Raw genomic sequence first — 22,123 nt, 5'->3', positions numbered from 1 at the left:
GGTACATATGGAGAAGAACTGAATTGTCTGCCATCAGGACAAGAGCTCGGGGGGCGGGGCTCTCTGCCAAACAAAAGTGCTGGTGGAGGACACTGTTCCTTTTCTGAGACCTGCACTGTCCTCCCTCCACACAGAGCTAGTAGGTGGACACCAAATCTGAATCTTCATCAATCTGGCTCACACTGTTTTCCCTGCACTGGTAATTCCGAGACCCTGACCCACCAACTTTCAGGTCCACTGTTTCCAGTGGCTTTTCCATACAAATAGCTTATCTTGGATCATGCTTTAAACTTCTTTAAAATCTCTCAAACTATCAGCATCTGGCTTCAGCAAGTCTCATACCACAGGCCTCCTTGCTTCACAGCCTGGCCTCTCCAATCCCAGCACAAGTAGCAGCCATCTGCACTTTGGTCTGTAGCTCATACCAGGTGGCAGCAGGCACAGCACAGTCAGTGGCTGACCTTGTACCTCCTGGGAGGTCCCAGAGCCAGGGTACCCAATGGACAGCTTCAGACCACACCAGATTACAACCCTACTACCTTCATGAGCGACACACTCAAGGGTGAACTCTGTGAACACCATAACCCCACTGAAGCAAGTCCTGCTCTGTATGGTCCACTCCTGCATAGCAACTCCTCCACTGTAGTTGCAGCCGGTCTTCATAGCCCATCAACCTGGGAGTCAATCCTTTCCAATGACACAAATAGTAATCAACACTCAACTACAACAGGACAGTGAACATAGCCCATGCAGAGGTGCACCTGGAGCACCCAGCTTGGGTGAGTGGGGAGGCTGCACTACTGAGCCCCAAGGATACCTACTACATTAGGCCACTCTACCAAGTCTGGGAGACTTAGCAGCTCTACCTAATACATAGAAACAAACATAGTGAAGCAGACAAAATGTGGAGACAAAGAAATAGGTCCCAAATGAAACAACAGGAGAAATCTCCAGAAAAAGAATTAAATAAAATGGAGGCAAACAAACTATGAATGAAGAATTAAAAACAATGGTTATTAGGATGCTAAAGGAACTTAGTGAGAACTTCAACAGCATGAAAAAGGACACAGAAACCATAAAAAAGAGCCAGTCAGAAATGAAGGATACACTAACTGAAATAAAGAATAATTAATTTACAGGGAATCAACAACAGAGTAGATGAAGCCAGGAATCAAATCAGCGATTTGGAATATTATGAAGCAAAAAATAACCAATCAGAATAATAAAAAGAAAAAAGAATCCAAAAATTATAAGGATGGGTAAAAACCTCTGGGACAACTTCAAGCTTAAGAACTCACATCATGGAGGCGCCAGAAGAAGAGAGAGAGCAAGAAATTGAAAACCTACTTGGAAAAATGACAGAAAATTTCCCTAACCTGGCGAAGGAAACAGACATGTAAGTCCAGTAAGTACAGAGTCCCAAACAAGATGGACCCAAAGAGGCCTAAACCAAAACACATCATAATTAAAATACAAAAGGTTAAAGACAAGGAAATCCTAAAAGCAGCAAGAGAAAAGCAGTTTAGTTAACAACAAGGAAGCTCCCATAATACTATTAGCTGATTTCTCAACAGAAACTTTTCAAGCCAGGAGTGGCAAGAAATATTCAAAGTGATGAAAAGCAAGGACCTACAACAAAGATTATTCTGCCCAGTAAAGCTGCCATTTAGAATTGAAAGACATATAAAGAGCCTCCTAGACAAACAAACAAACAAACAAACAAAAAGCTAAAGAAGTTCATCACCACCAAACCAGTATTACATGAAATGTTAAAGGGTCTTTCTTCTTTAAGAAAAAGGAAAAACCCTCCCTGGCCAGTTAACTCTGTGAAGAGTGTCGGACATGCATCAAAGTTGCTGTTTCGATTCCCGGTCAGGGCACACACAGAAACAGCTCATTGTTCCTGACTCTTTCTCTCTCTCTCTGTTCCCCTTCTCCTCTCTCACTAAAATCAGTAAATCTGGTGTGAATGAATCAACATTAAGAAAAAAAAAAGAAAAAGGAAACAAATTTTTAAATATGAACAATAATTGGCCCTGGCCAGTTGACTCAGTGGTGTGGACGTCCCAGGTTCAATCCCTGGTCAGGGCACACATGAGAAGTGACCCCCTTCTCTCTCTCTTCACCTCTTGTATCCAGTGGCTCTATTGGTTCAAGCATTGACCTCAGGCACTGAGGAGAGCTCAACTGACTTGAGCATCAGCTCCAGACAAGGGTTGCTGGGTGGATCCCAGTCAGGGTGCATGTGGGAGTCTATCTTCCTCCTTTCACTTAAAAATAAATAAATAAATGAACAAATAACTAAATAAACAAATATGAACAATAAAATGCCAATAAACACATATCTAGCAACAATTGACTCTAAAAAACAAAATAAGCAAAACAAATAGACTCATAGAACAATTTTATGGTTGTCAGATGGGAGGGAGGTTGGCAGAATGAGTGGAAAAGGTAAAAGAATTAAGAGGTACAAATTAGTTGTTACAGAATAATCATGAAGATATATGTAAAGCACAACATAAGAATATAGTCAATAACATTTTAATTAATGATAGTCTAATAACTAATAATAATGTATGGTGTCAGATGGGTACAAAATTAATTGTGATGACCACTTAGAAAGTTATATGTCTAATCACCAGGGTATACACTTGAAACCAATATAATACTGTATGTCAACTGTAATTAAAAATAAGAAATGATTTTAAACATTTATTGAAAAAAAAAACAGCTTGTGACTTGACTTCTGGTTTCCCCAAATGTAAACCTGGAACAAAACCTATCTTTCAAATTTGATGGGAAAAATAAATGTGATAGTGCATGAAAAGAAATACTCTTCCAAAGTCATGAAACATTGTAGGAACATTAGTGACCGAGTTTTCTAGTTAATTGTTACCAATGCATCCTGCACTTTTTATTCGCCTGTGCATATGTGCTCTCGTGTGTAGAGGGGAAAAGCTAAAGACTGTGTTATGGAATTGAAAAACTTAGGAAAACCTAAAATTCTGATCAAGGTAACCTCTCAAGGAGGTAACTCTAGAATGTGATTATGATTTAGAAGCAGAAATCTGATAACTTTGATTATATCCTGCTTGGAAAAAAAGCTATGTGAACCCAAGGGTGGAGCTCAGAAAAAGGCATTCCTCAAACTCAGAAGAAGTTGGCAATCATGGAATTTGTCAAAGGGTACTGGTTTTGGCAGACATGACCTATCAGCCAGAGAATAACTGGAGTTCAAGAGAATGAACAGTTATTAAGGTAATAAGACATAACATTTTCTGAAAACTTAGTATATGCTAGGAGCTTCACTTGCATTTTTTCCTCTGATCCTCATAATATGTTTATTCTTACCCATAATATATCAATTAAGGCTCAAAAAAATCAAGTGCCACACCCAATATAACATATGATAGGTATTGCGTGGCTTGCAGATGACAGAGCCAGACTGAGCTCATGCTTATCTGACTCTGGTGACCAAATTCTAACCATTAAAATAAGCAATGGCTAATATATTACTTAATTATTTTAGTTTATCTAAATCAGTAGCTTGAGCTTGACTGTGATGTTCCAAGATCCAACTATTCCCGGCTGCTTGGGCAAAGTTCAGTTCCTGCATTTTCAAAGTTGAAGACTGGACAATGGATTAGGTGGATTCACCTATGCAAGTCTTTCCCTTGGTGACAGAGTTCTGGTGCTCTTAACTCCTTTCAAACAACTACTTCTAAATTGGCTAAATGACCAAAGTTTATTAAAAATGTCAAACAGTAAAGGTAGCATAGAGTACTGAAACAGCCATAGGACTGGGGGACAGAACACAGGACTGGGGGGTAGAAGACCTGGTTTCTGGTCTCAGCTGTCACTGAAATGCTGTAGAACCAAGAAAATTCACCCTACCTCCCTGAGTCTTGGCTCTTCGTCTATATGAGAGCATTAGAGCAAAATCTCCATGATCCATTTCAGCTCTGGTATTAACTGACTGTGCAGCAGGAGGAAGAGACTGACCTCACCCTTTGGGGGCTTCCAAATATCTTCCAGATGCCATACTGACAGGAGGAGAAGTTACATGAAACCTTATATCCAGCAAAACCTCTGAAAGCCATTGCCTTACAACACGATGTGGTCATCACTGCTCCCTTGCCCTTCTGGCTCTGTAGGGCTATTCCTGGAAGGGCCAGCAGCTGAAACAGTACTTCTGGGAATCTAAGGGTGATGGGGGGGGGGGGCACAGTTACTTCTTTCAGGCCCAACAGGCAGGGTACAGAGTGTTGAGGGAGTGAAGACTGCTGTCCTCTAGGTGCCAAGATATACTTCAAAATGATAACAGCTAGCATGTCTACAGCCTTCATAAACCACACTGTCCTATGATATCTGATATCTCATTTCAGTTTCACAACAAACCTTATGGAAGGAAGGATAAGTAATGGATACTGTATGTGCTTAAAGGAAAGAAAGGGCTTGGGGCATGGACACCAACATGGACACACGAACACACACACACACACACACACACACACACACACCCCTTCACAGGAGCTACAAGACTCCTAAAACTTCCCTCAATTTTATTTATAATATTGGCAGTAGTAGTAATTGGAACTGTCTCTTTTTTTTATTTTATTTAGAAAATTAACTTTAACAGGGTGATATTGATCAATAAGAGTACATAGATTTCAGGGGAACATTTCTATAGCAGAACTATCTCTTGAGAGCAATGGAACCAATCTTCTGATGCTGAGTCTCTTACCAGTGGCTCCATCTTCAAGGAAGATAGAAATCCCATGAGAAATTAAACCCGGTCCCTTTCCTATCCCACTCCAAGCCCACTCTGCTCCACGCACACCCAGCTATTCACAGACAGCCCGCACACTTCTGTGCCTCGTGCCTTCGCCTGCCTGTGCTACTTCTTCTGCCTCGGGGTCATCTCCCTCTTTGGTAAATGACTACTCATGAACTTCTGCACATCTCAAGTGCCACCTCATGAGAAGACTTCCTTGATATCGCCTCTAGTTGTCAGTGAATTCCTGCTTTAATTCCTCATAGTATTTCAGACATCTCTAGATTTACTGAAAAACACTGAGATTATTGATTTGTTCATTTATTCCCACCCTCTGTTGCACAGACATGAGATTCCCAAGGGGACTGCTTGTGGTGAATTCATTTTTGTATCTTTAGAACTTAGCCCACACCTGGCACATAAGACACACCGAGTAGTGTGGCTGACTGGCTGAATGGATGCATGACTAGATGAATCACTAACTTACATGAAGACTTCTAGGTCATTCTCCATCGAGTTTTATTTTAAAGGTTAAAGTAAGACAGTAGGCCCTGGCCGGTTGGCTCAGCGGTAGAGCGTCGGCCTGACGTGCAGGAGTCCCGGGTTCGATTCCCGGCCAGGGCATACAGGAGAAGCGCCCATTTGCTTCTCCACCCCTCCCCCTCTCCTTCCTCTCTGTCTCTCTCTTCCCCTCCCGCAGCAAGGCTCCATTGGAGCAAAGATGGCCCGGGCGCTGGGGATGGCTCTGTGGCCTCTGCCTCAGGCGCTAGAATGGCTCTGGATGCAACAGAGCACGCCCCAGAGGGGCAAAGCATCGCCCCCTGGTGAGCATGCTGGGTGGATCCCGGTCCAGCGCATGCGGGAGTCTGTCTGACTGCCTCCCCGTTTCCAGCTTCGGAAAAATGAAAAAAAAAAAAAAAAAGTAAGACAGTAATACTCAGAGAATACGTACTTGCCTCAAGTATGGGAAAGACTTTGTTCTATCACTTGGGCAGGAATGAGAAGGGTGATAAGAGGAGATAGGATAAGATCAAAGGTTTAGGACAGGGAAGAGAGTGGTGTGATAGGCCCCACAGGGCCTAGAAAATGTGGGGTACCTGTCACCAGAAACCTCCCAATATAAATTCTTAAAAACAGCTCCTCTAGCTCATGATACCAATATGCAGCAGCAGTTCAACAAAGTTCTACATGAAAAGCAAGTGTCGCATTCTAATAAATCCATGAATCCTTGTAAATATGCCCAGTTCTACTGGGCAAATTCAAAACACTGGATACTAATAGCTTAAAAGAGATCTTTGAATACCTACAACTATAAATGACACCACTGGATTCTGGTTCCCAACACTGGTTGGGATGACTATTGCTGGGGAGGACGCCTTAGACGTGTTTCTACAAGGGAAAATCGTCTCTCTTCCAGAATCGAGTAGCACTAACATGAACATGGCTATCCCCTGGCTTCTATACTTTTACTTGTTCCATGCAAGAGGAATCGCTTACCTGGTCCAAGAAACTTGGAAAAAAATCTAACATCCATGGGCCATGTTAATCAGGAAGGAGAGCCACAGCCTTGAAATGGAATCAGCACAGGTTTGACATGTGTCTCTATTCTTAAACTACCTATACTCAGGCCAGCAGGCTCTTTGAGCTCCTCAATTGAGCAGACAAAGTGCTGGAGCAAGCCCAGCCAGGGTCTTGTCTCTTTGTCCCAGCTCCTTGGCATGTCAACAAGGGTATTCAGTGTCATGCAGGTCCAGAAGAGAAGTAGGCTTCCACATGCCCTTTGATTTAGTCTAACCAAAGCCAATACTGCACTTTGCTTTAGGTGACTCTGTGACTTATTCTCAGCTGGTGAGACGTGAATGTGGAATAGCAGTGAGTGCATCAATGTCCTCAACACACACTTTACCTATAGTTTTAAGCCGACAGGACAAAAATATCTAAAATGCAGCTTCAGTTAACTACATGGTTTATTTTACTCTACGGAAAAGTGTAATTCTCAATCTTCCTAAAATAAGGTGTTTTTGTTTGTTTGGTCCATTTGTTGGTTTTAAATATTCTGTGAAAGGAGTCTGTAATCTGTCCTATCACGGGAAAGTCTCTGAGATCAGCCACAGGAAAGAGGCTAGACTAAAGCAATCATTAGGGTTGGGGTATGTCTTCCACAGGAGTCCCTTCCTCGGTGCCCAATGTGTGATTTTAAAAAGGGCAGCAAACACTGAATTTACAAAATAAAATCATTGTCTGTTATCTAGAAGTATCATTTAATTCAAAAGAATTTATGGAGAGTCTAATAACTATTACATAAAATGAAGGCTAAAAAGGACCTTATCAAATCCTTCATTCAAACCTATATTCACTCATTCAACATATTTTCTCAGTATCTACTATGTGCCAGATGACCATGCCCACAGTGTCTGATGCTTAAACTATAGCCTCATAGAGGGAGAGAAAACCTGTTTTAAAAAAATGTAGCCTCCCTGCCCTTCCCATATGCTTTATCTTCATTTCTGCCTCTCACTTAACAATGACTAACTCTTTCTATTTGGGTGTTCACTTTCTTCTTTGCCTGGCTTCCCTTGACCCCAAATAATGCATGATCTATAAGCTGACACACTGAACCCTTTTATTTTTTATTTTTTTATTTTTTTGTATTTTTCTGAAGCTGGAAACGGGGAGAGACAGTCAGACAGACTCCTGCATGCGCCCGACCGGGATCCAACCGGCACGCCCACCAGGGGCGACGCTCTGCCCACCAGGGGGCGATGCTCTGCCCCTCCGGGGGGGGGGGGGGGTCGCTCTGTTGTGACCAGAGCCACTCTAGCGCCTGGGGCAGAGGCCAAGGAGCCATCCCCAGCGCCCGGGCCATCTTTGCTCCAATGGAGCCTCGGCTGTGGGAGGGGAAGAGAGAGACAGAGAGGAAGGAGAGGGGGAGGGGTGGAGAAGCAGATGGGCGCTTCTCCTGTGTGCCCTGGCCGGGAATCGAACCCGGGACTTCTGCATGCCAGGCCGATGCTCTACCACTGAGCCAACCGGCCAGGGCCCTGAACCCTTTTATATAACAAAGCTCTTCCTTAATGCAAATAATCACTCTTTGTAATTCAGCCATGTTGTACACATGGGTTTTCATAAAGAGGCCCAGCCCAATAAAGCGCGAAGCACTTTTCCCAAGAAGTAAGAGGGCAACTGGGGCATGCTGAAGGCGAGCCTGGCTGATCGATGAGAACAGGTGGGATGTTGCTTATCTTCCTACGTGTCCTTTCTCCCCGCTGATCTCTTCCTGTTTGCTTTTGATAGATGTTTAGGATTAGATAGGTAACCTGGGAATAAGTCACGTGGAACTGAAGGTCAAAATTCATTGACACACATCATTTTATTTGACTATAGATATATAATTCTGTACAAAACACTGGGCTTATTATGTTTTCTTCATTAATTTGGAATATTAAATCAACTTGGATAGTTTTAATTGTAAAAAAAAATTCTACTTATTATTTTGATTCAAAATATATGTTTTTTTCCTTAACTTTTATAATGTCCCCAAACCACACCATCCAAATACCTCCTTGAAGGAAGGCAGCAGGTAGTAGTACATTTTAGTTTTAAAAACTTGCATGTCGTTACTTAAAACAATTAAAAGTTCTTCCCCTGTTTTTGAAATGTACCATACAAATATCGCACTTTATCCTTAACTTACACTTCGTAAGTAATTTATTTCAAAAATATCCCTCCACAAAACCATCAGTTGCTGAGCTGTTCCATTTTGGGGGAAAGCATTTATTTCCTGCACGAGTCCAGGAAGGCTGGTAAAGACTTAGATAAAAGCTCCACACAGAGCGAATTATGGTAATTGTATTAATGCTCAAATCCATGACACTCTGCTCAAAGCTGCTAAAAGGTTTTGCACTATATTGCCCACATCTTGACGGGCCATGAGTCCACTGGAAACGTTTAACACTTCATAGGGAAGCGTCTGAATTTCACTTTTCGTAGTTCCAAGAATTTCTCAAGAATGTTGGAGGTAGCTTCCAAAGGAGGGTCTGAAAGTCACAACTTAGTAAAGCTAACATCTTCCTCAGTATCTTCCAGTTTTGGTTGAGACTGAAACTCCCAAGTTACAGTCGCCAGAAATGAAAGTCAGAGGAAACATCACACAATTAATTTTGATGAATGAGTAAGTTTTAATTCATGTATGGCAACATTCTGGTTAATGATATGTCTCCTTAGGACATCCATTAAAAATCCATTAACTTAACAGGCAAAATCTAATAAAGTTACTCTGGAAATTTTCTGCTAGATTAACGTTATGGACTTTTAATGAATATTTCCTGTAGGTATTTCTCTATTAGCACAGCTAATCTGCTAATCAAACTAAAAAGCTTCTGCAGAGCAAAGGAAACCATCAACAAAATTAAATGGCAACCAATGGAGAGAAGAAAGTACTTGCATAGCATAGTATATCCAATAAGGAGATAATACCCAAAATATATAAAGAACTCACACAACTCAATAGCAAAAAAACAAAACAAAACAAAAAAACAAAAACTGATTAAATGTGATAAAAAAAATCTGAACACTTTTCTAAAGAAAACATACAGATAGCCAACAGTCACATAAAAAGATGCTCAACATCACTAATCATCAGGGAAATGTAAATTAAAACCACAATAAGATATTACCTCATATTTGTTAGAATGGCTATTATCAAAAAGACAAATAAGTGTTGGTGAGGATGTGGAGAAAGAGACCCTCATGTACTATTGGTAGGAGTATAAATTGGTGTAGCCACTATGGAAAACAGTATGGACATTCCTCAAAAAATTAAAAATAGGCCCTGGCCAGTTGGCTCAGTGTAAGCATCAGCTTGGTGTGTGGAAGTCCCAGGTTCGATTCCTGGTCAAGACACACAGGAGAAGAGCTCACATGCTTCTCCCCCCCCCCCCCCCGTCCCCCTCCCTCTCCTTCTCTCCCCCTTCCCACAGCCATGGCTCAAATGGTTTGAGCAAAGTTGGTCCCGGGCATTGAGGATGACTCCAGGCCTTGTCTCAGGAGCTAAAAATAGCTCAGTTGCCAAGCAACAGAGCAGTGGCCCAGATGGGCAGAGCATCGCACAATAGGAGGCTTGCAGAATGGAGCCTAGTCTGGGCACATGTGGGAGTCTATCTCTGCCTCTCTGCCTCTCACTTAATAGAAAAAAAAAAATTAAAAATAGAATTACCATAAGATCCAGCACTTCTACTTCTCATTATTTATCCAAAGAAAACAAAAATACTAATTCAAACAGATATTTACCCTTATGTTCACTGCAGCATTATTTACAATAGCCAAGATATGGAAACCCCTTCAGTGTCCATCGATGGATAAATGGAAAGAGATGTAGCATATACACATGAAATACTACTTAACCATAAAAAATAATAAAATCTTGCCATTGACAACAGCATAATTGAAACTGGAGGGTATTATGTTTCCACACAGAGGAAGACAAATGCCATATAATCTCACTTATATCAGGAATCTAAAAATAAAAAAGAAACTTATAGATACTGAGAACAGAGTAGTGGCTGTTGAAGGGAGCGAGGAGACAGATTTCTGGTGTGAAATGAATAGGTCATGGGGATATTGTAACTTTTTATGGTGACTGATGATGACTAGACTTTTGGACTGATCATTTTGCAATGTATACAAATGTTGAATCATTACTTTGTCCACCTGAAACTATACAGATCATATAGTACTCCAGCCTGCTTGGAACTACCAGTGTCGCGTGGAAAATACCTACTCAAGACACAAACTTATGTCAAGAAGAAAAGGGGGAAGCCTGCCAAAGGAGGCAAAGAGAGACCTCCTGAATCTCCTCCCTTAACTTTTATTATCAGAAGCAGAACGGAGGTAACAGGATTACAAGGGAGGGAGATCAGGTGACCAGGGGAAGAATGATTAATGGCCATTTTGCTGACATGGAAAAAGGGCTAAATTGGTCAGTACATTCCTTTTCTTATACTAATTAACAAGCACAAAGGAAGGGGCAATCCAGAACCTCTAGGCTAGTTTTCTAAAGCCCATTCACATGCATTCCTTTGTGTCTGCACAAAGGTCACTCACTCACAGTTTCTTGGTGTTTGCATCCAAAAGACATTCACTCAGGGCTTTTACAGTAACTAAAGTTCCTCAATCCAAGTCATAGAGGGTTCAAGGTTAAATGGGTGATTCTCTACAAAAATCATACCTCATTATACCTTAATAAAAATATAAAAATATACCCGTGTCAATTATACCTCAATACAGTTTTTTTTAATAATACAAAAATTAAAATAAATACAAATCTTGTATAAGGGGAGGGAAAGCATAAAAAAGATAAAATACAGTTAAATTCTAACAATATCGACAGGGTCTTAGAAACTGAGACTTGATACAAAATGATGTATAATGAAACCAGTTTTACTACAGGGTAATTAATATAACTGTAAAGCCAGAAGCCAAGGCCAGGGCCACTATCACAGCAGCCAGCCCATGCAGGTTCGCATTGGATTCGGACAGTCGGTAAAGAAACAACGGAGCCAAAAACTGGTGGGCCATAGTCTTTTATTCTAGCTTGCACCCGGCGGGCAAGTAAAAACACACACTGGGCTCCAAAACCCAATCACATTCAGTGCTCACAAAGCTACTGATTTGTCCGAGTTTCCTAGAATCAAAGGTTTCTAGCTCACCAGCCTTATTCTCCTCAGTTCCCCATCTCCTTCCTTATCCCAGATAGAAACTCTACACAAACTGGCATCTCACTCAGCACTCCGCCATCTTAGCTGCTTCTCCTGGCCTACTCCACGTGGCCTCCTTCTGCTCTCTGCTCTGTTCTCTCCTCTAATGATAATCTCAGGAACCAAGAGGGCAAGCTCCCGCTTCGTCCCCATTTTATAGTGTAGAAAACCAAAATCCCTTAATCCAATATACAAAACAGGGAAGTCTCTAATACAAAGTCACTTCTCTGAGGCATGATTGGATTGTACCACCCCACAGCAAACAGGGTGGGAAAGGCTTAATCCCAAAACCAAGCCCCAGGCTACAAGGATCCCCAACACACATTAATATCACCTGGGCGACAGCCTCCATCTTTAACAAAGTGAGCATAATACATTTTATCTGCCCAACAATAACCAAGAGTTAAATTCCTATGGCATATTTCTGGTGTTGGGCAGATAAAGTATATTATGCTCACTTTGTTAAATATGACGCTGCCCATGAGGAAGCCATTGCCCAGGTGATATTAATGTGTGTTGGGGGCAGGCGGTGGGCAGGCAGGATCCTTGTAGCCTAGGGCTTGGTTTTGGGATTAAGCCTTTCCCACCCTTTTTGATGTGGGGTGGTACAATCCAATCATGCCTCAGAGAAGTGACTCTGTATTAGAGACTTCCCTATTTTGTATATTGAATTAGAGATTGTGAAGCTACAATATAAAATGGGGGCAGAACAAGAGTTTGCCCTCTTGGTTCCTGGGATGATTAGAGGAGAGAGCAGAGCAGAGAGCAGAAAGAGGCCATGTGGCCAGGAGAAGCAGCCAAGATGGCGGAGTGCTGAGTGAGATGCCAGTTTGTGCAGAGTTTGTATCTGGGATAAGGAAGGAGATGGGGAACTAAGGAGAATAAGGCTGGTGAGCTAGAAACCTTTGATTCTAGGAAACTCGGATAAGTCAGTGGCTTTGTGAGCACTGAATGTGAGTGGGTTTTGGAGCCCAGTGTGTGTTTTTACTTGCCCGCCGGGTGCAAGCTAGAATGAAAGAAAATGGCCCACCAGTTTGTGGCTCCGTTGTTTCTTTACCGACTGTCCAAATCCAATGCGAACCTGCATGAGCCAGGCGGCTGCTTTGATAGTGGCAGCCCTGGCTACTGGCTTTACAAAACACCAAACTTCTAAATGAAGACCTAAGATACTTCTAATATTAAACAATGAATATACATTTAATAAAGATTAATAAAACAAGTAAGATGATTATTTTCTAACGATTATTCCAGCTCAAGGTGACAGGTGGCCAGAGCCAATCCAGAAGCTCGGGGTGCATGGTGGGAACCAGAGCTGGGCAGGATGTGACTCCACCACAGGGCACACTCACACACACCCTCACTCACTCAGACTGGACAACTCAGACAAGCCAATGCACATCACATGCGCATCTTTAGGAAGTGGGAGGAAACCAGAATACCACATAGACATGGAGAACACACACAAACTCCACACAGGCAGTGGCACCGGAGGGAGCTGATGATTTTTCTCATCATTGTTATAGCAAAATGTCATTTGAGAACCTGCTATAATCAGAACATCAGAGTTGAAGCTGGACCCATTCATAAAGATACTGCTAAAAAACAGTAAACATCATTACAGCTTTAAAAGTAAAAAGTGCTGCCTGACCAGGTGGTGGCGCAGTGCATAGAGCATCGGACTGGAACGTGGAGGACCCAGGTTCGAAACACCAAGGTCACTGGCTTGAGTGCAGACTCATCCAGCTTCAGCATGGGCTCACCAACTTGAGTAAGGGGTCGCTGGCTTGAGTGTGGGATCATAGACATGACCCCATGGTCACTGGCTTGAGCAAGGGGTCACTTGCTCTGCTGTAGCCTCCTGGTGGAGGCACATATGAGAAAGCAATCAATGAACAACTAAGGAGCTGCAATGATGACTAGATGCTTCTCATCTCTCTCCCTTCCTGTCTGTCTGTGCCTATCTGTCCCTCTCTCTGACTCTGTCAAAAAAAAAAAAAGAACAGCAAGAAGTGCCAACATTCTAGTACTAGCCATCTAAGTCATACATTTATCCACTCACTAATCAAATAATAGTTTAGCTACTAAAATGTGCTAGGCTTTATGCCAGGACCAGGAATATAAAGGTAAATAAATGAAAATCCATGCCTGACCTACGGGAGTGCAGTGGATAAAGTGTTGACCTGGAACACTGAGGTCTCTGGTTCAAAACCCCTGGCTTGCCTGGTCAAGGCACATATGGGAGATGATGCTTCCCACTCCTCCCTCCTTCTCTCTCTTTCCCTCTCTCCCCCTTCTCTAAAATGAATAAAAATAAAATATTAAAAATAAATAAATAAATGAAAATCCTGATGTCAAGAAGCTCACAGTTTAGAGTGAAATCAAGAAATGTACACTGGTCATCAATGTGTACTGCAACAGGTTAGGTTCAGCATAGCATGGGAGAACTGAGGGAAAAGCTACCAAATCGGGGGCAGGGCATATACATTTAAAAAAATATCTCAACAAGAAAACCCTCCCATGGGGAGGGTTTCAATCCTGACATCATTTATTAGCTCTGCATGTGGTCAGAGAACATGACTAGATTATCTCTCTGATTTTCATCTGTGAAGAAGGTAATGGTGGGGTTTTTTTGTCACTGTAAGAATTACCTGCAATGAGGTATATGAAAACACAAAGAAATGTACTTGAAATACAGAAGGAGAAGGAGGATCACTGCTTATTTGCTCCCTGTTATACACACGCAATGTTATTTGGAAGTCAGTACAGCAAAATGGTTAGAACAGGATTTGGAATCACCCAAACATAGGTTTGAATTCTGTTCCTACCACTTGTAAACTGTGAGCATTCGTTAGGCACATTTCCACTTTCTAAATCACAGTTTTCAACTGTTGGACAGGATAAATAAAAATAACTATTACACGGTTTTAAAATTTTTTAAACGTTGTTGTAATTCAATAGTTCTAGGTCTGCGAAGTGGTAAATGATTAGTTTTCATTGCTACCATTAATTATGTCTTTCAAAGGCAATGACTACTGAAACAAGATACAGAAACAGTATGATACTTGTCACAGTTCACACAGTTAGTGCTAGAACTACAAATACCCTAGCTTCTAGCTCACTGTTTTAGACCCAATTTGTCTGCACCCGCTAATTACAGGACAAGAGTTTCTCCCCTGACACAGTCCTGATGGCTCTTCATCAAGGCAGGAAGCTCATAGGAAGCTTCCAATACACTATATTGGGGACTGAGAACTTACTGGCCATGCATTAGCTTGACTGACCAGTGCACTGGGTTGAACTGTCTTCCCTAAAATTCATATGTTCAAGCTCTAATACACAATGTAACTGTATTTGTACTTGCTCCAATCTAGCTCAGGTTGGCTCTGGATGCTAAATATTGAACTGCTGCCTAATCCCACTGGAGGCCAACCGTATGGCTGCATCAGTCCCATATCTTCCAAAAGGGCAGTCTGCTTACTGAGTCTACAACTTCATAGTGAACAAGGAATACGAACGGCCATACAGACAGGTTTGTGAAGGCTAGAAAAGATAATGCATAAAATACGTCACCTGCTAAAGGACTTGGAAAGCAGATGGTGACTAATGATCGTTGCTTTGTGTCTGCCTCTCTCCTCTGGTCCCAAGCCCCTCCCACTTCCCAACCAGCTCAGATCTGGAGCCTGTTTCCACTGAACCACAGAAATTCAAAACGGGCTCTCTCTGCAGACTACTCTGGACTTATTCTTTACTCAGATTCAGCTATTAGTAGTTAAACAGACCAGAGAAACCAAGCTATGTCATTTAAAACATAGCAGTATAGATGCTACACAGCTCTTCCATGTCTCTATCCTTATATTCTTGAACTTTCACAGATTTGTCATGAGGACTCCAACACAGAAAAGGTGAACTAAAATAACCTACTGTGTGATTTGGTTATCAAGAGTGGCTCAAAGTTGTAGCGGATACTACTAGCTGATAACCAATATTTAAAGAAAACTCTTGCCCTAGCCTATTAGCTCAGTGGTAAAGCATCGGCCCAGCATGTGGATGTCCCAGGTTCAGTTTCCCGGTCAGGGCACACAGGAGAAGCATCATCTGCTTCTCCACTCTTCCGTCCTCCCCCCTTTTCTCTCTTCTCCTCTCCCCTCTGCAGCCATGGCTCAATTAGAGTGAGTTGGCGCCGGGCACGGAGAATGGCTCCATGGCCTATATCTCAGGCACTAAAAAATGGCTCCGGTTGCAATGGAGCAAGGGCCCAGATGGGCAGAGCATTGCTCCCTAGAGGGCTTGCTGGGTGGATCCTGGTGGGGGCACATGCAGGAGTCTGTCTTGTCCTCCTCTCCTCTCACTAAAAAAATTAATAAATAAAACGAATTAAATAAATAAAAACAAAGAAAGAAAACTCTCAAGTGTTAGATGGTCACATGCAATGGACGCATGCTACCCTGCCAATAACTACATTTCCTAGCCATCCCTGCAGCCTGGTGGGGCCTTATGAACAAGGGCTGACCATTGGGATGTCATCAGCAATGACATCAGCATTTCTACTTTATGCTACCTCCAAAAAAATGTGGAAAGATTCTGCCGGTCCTTTTCATTTTTCCCCCTCACAAGTTGAGAACTGATGAGAAATCTTAGAACCACAGCTGGAGGCAGCATTGTGAAAACAGCAGAGTTGCCCTGATAGTCACTTATTGCTCTTCTATCACATGAAAAGGAAGTAACTTTCTATCTCGTTTAATCCACTGTAGTTTTAAACTTTATTTTTACAACATCCTAGCTGAAACACTAAACCACACAGAAGTATTTCTACTTAATTGGGTATAATTGCTTACCTGATGATAGCTTACTGGCATTGTAAGTAGTAACTACAGGAAATAAGCATCTTTCTGTGAAATGACCTTGCAAACCTTAAACTTTAAAATGTCAGCTATTGTTATATAGATCTAGTATTGGAACTGTTTTCAGCCTACTAGTCACCCACACCTTTACTATCCAGTCAGGGCCAGAAGACACTGGAACTCGGAAACCCTATAGCCTTAGTCAGAAGCCACTGGCTCATGTTCCAGTTTCTGTCTTGTTCCTTGTTCCTCTCATTTTGATCTCTTCAATTATTTCTTTCTCTGTTCATGACCTTGCCTGATTCTTGAACCTAACTCACAGGCATTTTACTTGTAATGATTAGAAGCGAATCATACAACCCTTACCACCCCTACCAATTATGCTATTCGCAACTGCTCTATGAAAATATCTTCATTAGTCTAGCCCGATGTCTAATACTCTATATTTCAATGCAGAGTTCATAGCCTTATCTCTCCTCAGTCCCTCTAAGCCTCACCATAGGACCTACTAGTCATGGCTTACCCATCTTAACTTACTCATTTCTCTTGTTAAAACAGAGCTGTTTTACTATAGTTTACATCATACAAATGAAAAAAAACCCACCAATATCTCCATACATACATAGACATAACCACTCTCCAGATTATTTATTTTAATTTATTTACTTTACCTATTTTGCTGTAGTTATCTTCAACCAAGTCTTCCAAACCAATCATCTTCCAGAAACTGTCATCCCAGCCTTTCTCTGCCAAGTATGTCCATTTGCACACCAGGGAGCAGAGAGACCTAAGAAAATGGGAGAGAGGTAGACCAATAATATGAGCCAGGCTTTTTTTATGCTTTATCAAATACCTGCCTAGATAGCTGCAGTGGTATTAAAAAAGTAGAATAAATGAAATGAGGTAATTATACATCCCTGCTTAGATCAAAAGTCCCATTGACACCTGTTATGATTGAGTACCTTCTTTCACTTTCAAAAGAGTCTCAGCTCTTTTAGATCTTGATTGAACAGCATATATAAATATTTGTATGCTTATTTTTATTTATATTTATATGACATTTTGTGAGATAATTAGAAATTACAACACTGACTAGATATTTGATGATATTAAGCATCGTTATTAAATTTCAAGTATGATATTGGTAATTGTGGTTCTATTTCAAAAAAGGCTTCTTAGCATTTAGAGGTACAGACTGTACTATTTATGTAAAAATGACATAATAATTGAGACCTGCTTAAAATCATAAGAGAGGGGGAAATGAATGGCATTATGGCTAGGGCTGAACTGGCCATGAGTTGGTGGTTGTGGGCTTGATAGATAAATGCTATTTGTTATACTACCCTGTTTTTGTACATGTTCAAATTTCTCTACAATAAAAATGTTTTTGAAAAGTGCCTGGTAAATGTATGGTCACTCCAGTCTAAAGGAATATTTAATAGGAGGAAGACTGGTGTTTTTTCCTCCAGCTTCATTTCCCATCCATTCACCTCTGGTGTTCTCCACTCCACTCCAGCAGTAAAATATCATTCACAGTTCTCTAGGGAACAAATCATGTTCTTGCATATCTCTCTGCCTTTGCCCTACTCCTACTTAGAAAAGTCTTCCCCGTTTCTTCACCCTGGTAACTCAAACACTTCCTTTAGCCTGGGCTGAGTCCCCAGGCTAAAGGATTTAAAACTGATGACTGATCCCGTGGGCTCTCCTCTGAGCTCCCAGAGCATGTAGCTCTCCTCTGTCAAAGCCCTATCATGCTGTGTAAATAACTGTCTTTTTATTTATCCCTCCTATATTCCTACTGACTCCCAATCTGTTCTCCACATTATGTTCAAACATCTTTTATTTATTTATTTATTTATTCATTCATTTTAGAGGAGAGAGAGAGAGACAGACAGAGAGAGAGAGAGAGAGAGAGAGAAGTGGGGGAGGAGCAGAAAGCATCAACTCCCATATGTGCCTTGACCAGGCAAGCCCAGGGTTCAAACCGGCGACCTCAGCAGTCCAGGTCGACGCTTTATCCACTGCGCCACCACAGGTCAGGCCTATGTTCAAACATCTTAAAATAAAATCTGATGCCCTGGCTGGTTGGCTCAGCGGTAGAACGTCGGCCTGGCGTGCGGGGGACCCGGGTTCGATTCCCGGCCAGGGCACACAGGAGAAGCGCCCATCTGCTTCTCCACCCCCCGCCCCTCCTTCCTCTCTGTCTCTCTCTTCCCCTCCCGCAGCCAAGGCTCCATTGGAGCAAAGATGGCCCGGGTGCTGGGGATGGCTCCTTGGCCTCTGCCCCAGGCGCTAGTGTGGCTCTGGTCGCAGCAGAGCGACGCCCCGGAGGGGCAGAGCATCGCCCCCTGGTGGGCAGAGCGTCGTCCCTGGTGGGCGTGCCGGGTGGATCCCGGTCGGGCGCATGCGGGAGTCTGTCTGACTGTCTCTCCCCGTTTCCAGCTTCAGAAAAATACAAAAAAAAAATAATAATAAAATAAAATATGATGCTATCAACCCCTGATTAAAACTCGATGACTGTCCCTTACTACCTTCAGGAAAAAGTCCAATCCTTCACAGAGCTTAAAAGACCCTTTGTGATATGACCATGATGATCTCCAGTTTCCTCCTGCAATTCCCACCCTTGCTTGCTACATTCTGTCCATGATGTCCTTCCCTGTTATGCATCTAACTCCTAGTTACCATTCATGACTCAACTCACATTATTCCTTCTCCTGAAGCCTCAGTGGAAGGCAAGCTGAGGCCAAAGCCTCTTTTCCAAGTTCTAATCAGGATATATCCTTATCTTAATTAACCCTTACCATAGTAACAGCCATTTCCCACTCCCTTCTCCAGCTCTTCCACTAAACCAGCAACTCCTCCAGAGCAAAATCAGCCCTAATCATCTCTATATCACCAGTACCTTGTTCACATTCAGACATACATCAAGCCACAAAGAATACGGATTGAATAGAAGCACTAACGAATGATTTGTCCACCTTGCCAAGGGAAATGGCAAACCTAGGTTGTTCATGCAATTTCAAAGAGCAACCTAACTCATACAGCCAACTAAGTACATCTCATTCAGCCACTCAGATCAATTCACTCACTCGCTCACTAACACTTAGTTTTCAGTTACTACAACCCTGGTGCTATGCCCTGGTTCAGTTACTATGCCGAACCCTGGGGAACCAGTGGTACGCAAAAGACCTAGTCCTCTGCTGTCGGATAAGCTGACAGTTTAAATAAGAAGACAGAAATTTATAAAAAAATCATACCTAAAATTATGTACTAATGAATAGCCAAAATGTCCTGAAGGAAGCAGAGAGAGAAATGAGAACCTTTAGCATGAGTACCTGATAGGATCTGTGTGTGTGTGTGTGGGGGGGGGGGGGGGGAGTTCAAGGAGGGCTTCACAGAAGAGGTGGCATTTTTTGAGGCCTAAATATTGTAAGTAAACGCTTTTATAATTTATCATTAATGTGTTTTTTCCAGATGTCACATAGGTGGCAGAACACAACGAGCTAAGCTAACTGCATGGATATATTGAAGGACTGACAGTGCCAGTAGAAACTTAATCCTTCCTCTGATTTAAGCAGGATCATTTTTTTTTTTTGAGAGGTATAGAGAAGACAGCCACCTGTGTAGCATGTTCTGAAGAGTACACCATAAGCTAACTCCTTTGGGCACAGTGCCTGAAATTCCAGCTCCTTGGAAGTTCTGAGAGCTCACTGGAAGAGCAACGCTGTGGAGAAAAGGTGGTATGGAAGGACTGTTCCTAATGATCAAACCACACAGGACAACTCCTCCCTCCCTGAATGCCCAATTCAGGTGCAGATTTCTGTGCCTCTACTTTGCCCCTTCAGTCTTAACTGATTATTGCTCCTTTCACTCATCCTACTCTACTTGGAAAACTCCAAATCATCCTTATGATCCAGTTCTAATATCACCTTCTCTGCAACAGTCTCCTTACTCCCTCCCAGCTACACTCCTGGTTCCCTCCTTTGAGATAGTATTAGAACTTAGAAATATTGCATCATCATTCTCAATAGCTGAGGCAGGTTGAGTTTACAGCCCTCAGTCTATGTCTCTCCACATATCCACACTCTTTGCCATGTAACTGTGGGCAGGACCTCCTTTCACTTCCAGACGTTGTATTCTTTTATGTGATTGGATTTGGCCAAAAAAATGAGGCAAAGCAACTGCATGCCAGTTTTGATTCCAGGCCTCAAGAGACATTATATATTTCTGCTTACTCTCTGGTACCTCCGGCACCAACAGGAGAAGATCCTGCCTGGCATGGCCCATTGGTCCTAGGAGGATAAGAGATCAGTGGAGAAGAGCAATGACTGCTCAAGCCCAGCCTGGATCAGACATTGCAGGCAGCCAAAACCCAAGTGAGTGAGCCCATCTGAGATCAGAAGAACCACCCAGCCTCAATGAGCTACCTAGGATTATTGTCTTAAACTACTGGGCATTGGTTGTGGTTTTTAATAGAGCAATAGTGAAACAACTCAACACTTATAGCTAAGTAACTCCAAGTAGAGTCTTTCCCCAATAAAGGCCAGGAGAGAGATGCCTCAGTCCTACCAGAAAGTCAGATGGAGTGGCCAGAGAGTATGTTTGAAGTGAAGATGACTGATCCCAGAAGGCAGGAAATTCTACAGCTCCAGAGACTTCTGGCAACTACATTTTCCATCAGCATTAATGAAACATTAATAGGGGTCTTTTCACTTGGGTTTCTTTAAATCAACAGTTGGGTAATATGGATGCATAAGATCAATAGAATTAGTAAACTTCAGAGCATGCATCTGAAGCCACAGGTTCTCCAGAAATCTCTACAAGAGAGAGCAAGTATAGGATATTATACTGTTAGTGAGTAAAGTCAAGGTACCTGTAGCAAACAAAGGGTTTGCCTTCTCCTGTTCCCAAAGCTAGAGAGGAGTGCTGCTTCTACCCAGGGAGAAGGAGCCACTCACTGTTCATCCCTGCCATCCAGAATGCTTGGTGAGCAACTGATATACCTTGCACAGCTTTCAAAGTTATCAATGCTAAAAAGACTATAAGAAACTTTATGAGTATCAAAACAACATTAATCACTGAGGAGGCAAACAAAAACATACCTAAGTTAGGGGGACTAGTTCACCTGGGAGAAGATCACTAGAACATTTATAAGAGGCAGTTCTCGTGGATGTAGAAGTGATGAAAATATTGGAAGAGATCATCAATAATGAAAGCAACGAGAAATCAGAAGAATGCAAGAAAGACTCTTCTGAACTAATAACACTGATTTTAAATTTTAAACTTTAAATTTCTACAGAAGAACAAAAAGAAATCACTTACACCACTGAAAATCAAATTAATGATGCAGAAGACCAAGTGAATGAAATATGTTACTACCCGTGGCAAAGACACAAAGAGAGATAATGAGGGAAGAAATAAGAGACTCGGAGGGAAAATTCAGCAGCCAAACATGAGAATAACAGGAATTCCAGAAGGGATTTTAACTTAAAAAAGAAGAAAAAAAAAAAGAAAGAAAGAACAACAGATGAAGGAGTTGTTATAATTAAATGAATACAGTACTAGATTAAAAAAAAAAAAACGGAGTAGAAGCAAGATTTAAGCCTGTAGATTAAAGACTCATTAAATCCAGGAAGTAAATCCAGGAACTACTTGAATTTCAAACATAAACAGAAAATTACACAAGTTTCCAGATGGAAAGAGTAAGTTACTTAGAAAGGCAAGAGTTTTAGACTAGCTAAGGAATTCTCATC

The 22,123-nt window shown here is 42.0% G+C and overlaps 1 protein-coding gene across 8 annotated transcripts in view; it reads right to left on the bottom strand.

Annotated features, from left to right (window-relative positions):
* Window positions 1–22,123, bottom strand: part of FGGY (FGGY carbohydrate kinase domain containing) — a 450,547-nt gene that overhangs the window by 268,120 nt on the left and 160,304 nt on the right. For all 8 annotated transcript variants that reach the window (XM_066376414.1, XM_066376408.1, XM_066376413.1 and 5 more), the window contains one exon: window positions 17,042–17,157. In XM_066376414.1, the coding sequence (XP_066232511.1) occupies window positions 17,042–17,157 (116 nt within the window). The remainder of the gene's footprint in view (window positions 1–17,041; window positions 17,158–22,123) is intronic.

This window comes from Saccopteryx leptura, chromosome 3, assembly GCF_036850995.1.
Source record: "Saccopteryx leptura isolate mSacLep1 chromosome 3, mSacLep1_pri_phased_curated, whole genome shotgun sequence".
Classification (NCBI taxonomy): domain Eukaryota; kingdom Metazoa; phylum Chordata; class Mammalia; order Chiroptera; family Emballonuridae; genus Saccopteryx; species Saccopteryx leptura.
The sequence above is the reverse complement of the archived record's forward strand: the minus strand, read 5'-3'. Positions and strand labels throughout refer to the sequence as shown.